Source organism: Tupaia chinensis, unplaced genomic scaffold (genome assembly GCF_000334495.1).
Source record: "Tupaia chinensis unplaced genomic scaffold, TupChi_1.0 Scaffold148801_1, whole genome shotgun sequence".
NCBI lineage: Eukaryota > Metazoa > Chordata > Mammalia > Scandentia > Tupaiidae > Tupaia > Tupaia belangeri.
The window spans coordinates 519,810-526,322 of record NW_006208648.1 but is presented as its reverse complement, the minus strand read 5'-3'; the positions used below and the strand labels follow the sequence as shown (position 1 = coordinate 526,322).

Sequence of the window (6,513 nt, the reverse complement as noted above, 5' to 3'; positions counted from 1 at the left end):
CGGCTGTGGGGGGCTCCCTCTGCGGTGTGGCAGCTGTTGCGGGGCTCTCACTGTTAGCAGATCTGGATGACCAACACCAGCATGCGTTCATGCAGGCAGGTGCATGCACCCCTTTCTGCTCAGGTCCACCTGTTCAGCATGGCTGGGGGCGGACCTGCCTTCCCCTCCACTCCCCTACCTGGATGAGGTGAAGAGGGGAGTGAGAGGGGAGGGCAGGACACCAGCCGAAGCCCAAGGGACGAGATGACAGGGAACAGTCGGGCAGAGGACTGGCAATGCCTGCAGGAGGCGACTTCGGGCAGGGCTTAAGCCTCGGTCTCCTGCTTCCATGAGCAGCAGTGCAGTCCCTGCGGCAAGGCAAGGCCACACTTCTCTGGAGCTGCCCTGCTTCTCCGGGGCTCAGCCTGCCTCCCCCATCCCTCACTAGGGCCTCAGCTGATGGCTCTCTTGGCTCTCCTGTACGGGGGAAGCTCTCGACAACCACGCCTGCCAACGGCTCAGAGCAGGGGAAGCAGCTCCGCCAGACTCCCACCAGGTCCAGTCCTTGGGACAGTCACTAGCTTAAAGCCTTCCGGTCAGAAATGCCGTAAATGCCATGAGCTGAGTTCTCTCCCAGCAGTAACTGTCCTTCCTTCTCCAGGGTCCCAGAGACCACTCCTCACCCAGACAGTCCTCTGTAACACAGCCGAGTCACATGGCCCAGGCCCCGGCAGCAGCAGCAGCCCTGGCCGGGTCGCCCTGTGAGCCATGCAGGCCTCCACGCCAGCCTTCCAGAGAAGGGATGCCACTCAGAGCGCACCACCCCAGCGCGCTTGGTTATCGCAGTACGAGGACATTTATATCAGGCTGAACCACGCTGCACAACAGATATGGACGTGCACGTTTCCAGAGCTCAGCTGAGTCTAAGGTTTGCTTTATAGGGACGTAAATACATTTCATAGCACTACAAAAACACGAGTCCTCTGAGGAGAGTACCGCGGTCCCCAGGGCTGTAGGAGAGAGTTAAATAAAATAAAATAGCTGCAGAAAACTAAAGCCGACTAGGTAAATCCAGTTACAGTATCATCCTTCAGATTAAAGTGCTCCAGTGTAACCAGCGCTGCAGTGAACGTCGTCCTGAGGAGGGGCTCGGCTCCCTGGAACGGAGTCTGCACCCGGTACACCGAGAACGCCACAGGAGCGAGTCCTGCAGCCACTGCTCTCGGCTCAGCCCCGGCAGTGCCACGGGCCTGCGATGCTCTTCCCCCGGGACAGGTGACCGAGCAGAAGCGAAACCCCAGCCCAGGCAGGAAGAGCAGCAGCCCAGAAGCACTGTATTCGAACTCCCGTCTGAGGTTCAACGGCGAAGCTCCTCGGAGAAGCCACACAGAGCTGCTCATGGAGAAGGGGGCACGCACCCTAGTTTTAAAAACGTGTAATAATCTGGCTTAAAACTACAGCAATCCAAAAATAAGTATTGTCTTCTCACTCAAGGGGGTAAAATGCTTGTGGGTCTCCTCCTGAAGGAAAATGAAGAAGGCGGCGCAGCCTGCAGGTGGAGGCGTCTGTTTCCTGCCGGCTCTGCGATCTGGTTGGCCACATGGAGCCCTCACCACGACATCCCCAGACCTATGAGGGCCTTGGGGCTCCTTCCCGGCAGGGACAGGGAGGACTCTGAGGACGTAAGGCTGCATTTCACGCCAAGCCTGTGGTTCCGCACCTGCCCCGTTAGGGAGTCCTCCCTCTTGAGGGGTGGGGGACCCTGTGTCCTCTCAGAAGTGCTGCCGAGGAACCCAGGGAGCCAAGCAAGCCCCAGGGAGGTGGCTAAGGGCCCCACTGAACTCCCTCCGGATCTGCTGGGATTGTGTCCCTTGGTGCCTGGGGCACGCAGCCCCGATGACAGCAGAACAGTCGATCTAGCAAGCGAGAACCCTCTGCCACATGAGGAGGGCCTGTGGCCTCCCCCTTGGAGAAAAGCGGTTCTCTGATGGCGTTTTACTCTCTGTGTCCACCAGCAGGCCTGGGGCTCTAACAGGGCGCTCCGTAAGGGAGGGAGCAGTGGAAGGAGCTGAGAAGGCAGCGGTTCTCAATCTAAAAGGCACACTCAGAGGCGTTCCCTAAGCTTTTTTGCTAGTGAGAAATGGTGCCCAGGTCTGAGAAGCCTGGTGGGCTACCTGGTGTCCGTACTTAGCATGTGCAGCCATTTGCCAGCCCGGAGCGGCTCAGACACCAGGCAGGTCCGTGTGGCACAGCACCCACTGCAGGACCCTTGGCTCACTTCACCCTAAGCCTGAACGGCTGGAGGACGTGCACTCAGAAAGTCCCAGTGTCAGAGGAAACCCCGGCGTAAAGCACACCCAACACCTCCAGTACCATCTGCGTCTCTGGCGATCTTATGAGCGTGTCTCTGGGAGGCATAAAATGTTTACACTCAGTTAAAGGCACCGTGGATTCAGAAATAGAATTCTGGGGATGTACAGAAAAGCTTCTTTGTAATAATTACCCTGGTTCAACAGGTAGGATTGACTCTTGCCAGATAACACACCGGGGAGAGGGTGACTTGGCGCCGGTGGGCTGCTTCTGGGCCTCCTGAGTCCTTGACCTCAACCAGGTGGAGACAAGCTCAGAAACGGCTCAGGGTCTCCTCCTGGCGACTCACATCTTCCCTGCCTTCCTGCCGACCTGCGCGGGCACGCGGAGGATGTTGGGCGTCTCCTCCATGACCCTGACGAGCAGGTTGTCGATGTAGTCCTCCAGCTCGCGGACCTGGAGCTCCTTCTTCCCGATGGTCTCCTTCTGCTTGAGGACCAGCTGGATCAGCTCGTCGTGGGTCAGCTGTGCATACGCGGAAGCAGGGTCTGCAGGGTCGTGCTTCTGCGGAGAAGGCAGGGGCGGGGGACAGTTCCATGATCAGCAGGAGATTAAACACCCAGAAGAAATGCAGAAGAGCATCTGTGGGCCAGCCCGGGGCTGGTGCTTATATGAGCTGGACATGCACATCCAACACCACAGTCAAGTCCTGGACCTGGCAGTTTGAAAAACACACCAGGCATGTGTGTGTGTCTGAAATCCCAAAAGGAGAGAGAAATAGAGGAGAAGGGATTGTGACATGGCCATTCTCCAAGCTAGTGCTTCTTCACTACCCGCCCCCGGCCCCTGGGAATGCACATGCCCTCTGACCAAAACAATTAATTAATAAACAAATAAATAGTGTCTGTTGTTAGTGACCAGAGTCTGGGGAATGTATTTTCTTTCTTTCTTTCTTACATTCTTTTGTTTTTAAGAATTATTTAATTTTATTGGGCCAGCAAGTGGCGTGGTGGTTAAGGTGCTAGACATTCCCACATGGCTGACCACAGTTCAAGTCCTAGACCTGGTGGCCTGCTTTCTCACTTTCCCCCTCTCTATGTGTCTGTCTTTCTTTGATCAAATTAAAAGAAATGAGTGAATAAATAAAATTAAATAAAATCATCCTAAAAAAGAGAATTATTTCATTTATTTATTATTATTATTTAAATTTTCTATAAGACATGCACACTCACCAGAGAGAAACAGAGAGAGGGAAAGTGAGAAAGCAATCTACCAGGTCTAGGACTTGAACTATGACCAACCATGTGGGAGCCCAGCACCTTAACCACCATGTTGCCTGCCAGCCCTGTGGAATTCATTTTCAATTTAGGATGAACACAGACTGTGAACTGTTGAGGTTTTCTATAAGGAGCCAGATAGTAAATTTTTTAGACTTCACTGGTCACATCTGGCCTTCAATGCATGGTTGTCTTTGTTGTACTGTATTTTTGTTTTGTGACTCTTTAAAAATGTAAAAACCGGGCCAGCAGGTGGCATGGAGATTGGGGCAGATGTGGATGATAGCACTAGGCCGACAGTGTGATTTGAGTCCCAGACACAGTGGCTTGAAAACATACCGGTGTGTGTGTGAGCATATTCAAAAGTCCAAGAGGAGAATGGAGAAGGGACTGGTTTTGTTTTTGTAAAAAGGAGTTGTTTTTTACACATTAGCCCAAGCCTTTTTTTAAAGAAAAGAGACCCTGTAATCCAGGAATATTCTTCCTGAAACTTTAGCTTACGATAATTTGGAGGCCAGCAAGTGGCATAGTGGTTAAGGTGTTGGACACCCACTTGGTCAATCATGGTTCAAGTCCCAGATCCAGCAGCTTGAAATTCATGCTGGACATATGTGCCCAAAATCCCAAGAAGAGGATGAAAGAGGGAACCAGCAGTTAGCGTAATGGCTATGTCGCTGGACTCCCACGTAGTCGACCGCAGTTTGCATCCCGGACCCGGTGGCTTAAAACTCACGCCGGGCGCGTGTGCGTGCGTGCCCAAGATCCCGAGAGGAGAATGGAGGAGAAGGGATTGCGGCATGACCATCCCCCCTGGGGGGTGATTTCTCGCTTTCTGTCTCTATGTCTCTCTCTGTCTGTCTGGCGAGCGCACATGCCCTATAGCGAAAACCTCTCCAAAAAAAAAGAAGAAAAAGAGGATGAAAGAGAAGGGATTGCAGTGTGGCCAACCCCCCAGGGGGTGATTCCTTGCTTTCTGTCTCTCTGTCTCTCTGGCAAGCACATGCACCCTATAGCAAAAATCTCTTTAAAAAAAGAAAGATGATAATCTGCAAAAAGAAATCCTAAGCAGGAAGTTGTTGACTGCAGTATTCATTCATACTGAAAACCAGGAACGGTCGTGATAGCCCCTAATAGGGAGATGACTAAATGGCAAGGGTATAACCCCGTGTTTTTGAGAGATTTTTGTTATAGGGCATGTGTCCTCGCCAGAGAGTCACAGAAATAAAGTGAGAAATCACCTCCTGGAGGGATGGCCATGCTGCGATCCCTTCTCCTCCAGCCTCTTCCTGGGATCTTGGGCAACGCCTACACAGGTGCCCAGCATGAGTCTTAGGCTACCAGCTCTGGGACTCGAACTGCAGTTGACTACGCGGTAGTCCAGCAACATAACCATTATGCCACCTGCTGGTCCCGGTATAACCCATTTTGAAGAATAAGTAGCAACATGCAAAAATGCTCGCGATGTAGAAAAGAGAGTTTAGGAGTGTCTCACGCATGCAATGGAGTTGGAAATCGCTTTGCAACCACCATATTCATCGACAGTAAACCGTGGGAGGGGCCAGACGGCGGCATAGCAGTGAACACAGCACGCTGCACGGCATGCTACACAGGAAGGTGTTCAGTTCATGGCCAGACCTCCCTGAGAAGGCCGGGCATTTCCATGGGCCAGGCAGGTTGAGGCTGGGAGCTCATGCACTAAGACTCTGTTGGAGGCGCTATCTCTCTCACTCATAGAAACAAAGTGAAAAATAAAACAACGCCCTCAAAGGAAAGTTTAATGAAGAACAGGGTGTTGACACTGTCTGAAATTAACCCCCCACAATTTTTAAATTAATTGTGAAGGGCAACATAGCGGCTCTCCAGGGGAGGCGGTGGACTGTCCCCTCACCAGGCCATCGCTCGCACTCCTGCTGTGGGGCAGCTGATGCATGTGTGTCCTCAGTGCAGGAGCACGGGACCCACCCGCACATTCATCCTGGCCGAGAACACGACACCTCACCCAACTCGTGAGCGAACACCAGGCCAAGCCACAGAAAAGCGCAAAACAACTGGTTGAACTCTTCTTCCTTTTTAAAAAATTTCTGTCAGAGGGCCTGTGCACTCGCCGAAGAGACACAGAGAGAGAAAGAAAACAGAGAGGGCAAGAATGAGAAAGCGTGCCCCTGGGGAATGGTCACACCTCAATCCCTTCTCCTCCACCTTTCCCTCCCTTCAAGATTTGGGCACACACACAGGGTCTGAGACTTGAACCACGTGGCCAGCCATGTGGGATCTGGTGCCTTTAACCACCACACCACTGGCCAGCTCAGTCTAAACTCTTTAAAAATATCAACGTCTTTAAAGATAAAAATAAGCCAAGAAATTATTCTGGAAAAGAAAAGACAAAGACAAGAAGACTAAATGCAGTTTGGGAGCCTGAGCCTGCCCCTGGATTAGGGAAAACAAACTACAAAGGGCCCAGTCGGAGCGACCGGCGAGACCCGACTCCTGGACTGGCGAGGGGCAGCTGGCATTACAGCAGCGTTCGGCCTCTTGATTCCTGTGAGCGTCTTCACTGTCAGGAAGCACACACCTGAGTATGTAAGGGTAGGAACCAGCATGTGGCATAATGGTTACGTCACTGCCCTGCAACATGGTTGACTGTGGTTCGAGCCCCAGACCTGGCAGCATCAAACACACTTGGCACATGTGTGCATGTACAAAATCCCAAGGGGAGGATGAAGGAGAATGGGGATTGCAGCGTGGTCATCTTCCCTGGGGGCTGCTTTCTCGCTGTCTGTCTCTCTGGCAAGCACACGCACTCTATAGCAAAAATTTCTCTAAAAAAACAATATGTATGTATGTATGTGTGTATATATATGTATGTGTGTATGTGTATATGTATGTGTGTATGCATGTGTGTATACATGTATGTGTATATGTATATGTGTGTATATATGTGTATGTG

At 52.0% G+C, this 6,513-nt stretch overlaps 1 protein-coding gene across 2 annotated transcripts in view; it reads right to left on the bottom strand.

The window, feature by feature from the left end:
- Nucleotides 1-2,398: 2,398 nt before the first annotated feature.
- RAB11FIP1 (RAB11 family interacting protein 1) overlaps nucleotides 2,399-6,513 on the bottom strand; it is a 38,482-nt gene continuing 34,367 nt past the window's right edge. For both annotated transcript variants that reach the window (XM_006170655.2, XM_006170654.2), the window contains one exon: nucleotides 2,399-2,853. In XM_006170655.2, coding sequence (XP_006170717.1) covers nucleotides 2,635-2,853 — 219 coding nt within the window. In that variant the 3' untranslated portion in view covers nucleotides 2,399-2,634. The remainder of the gene's footprint in view (nucleotides 2,854-6,513) is intronic.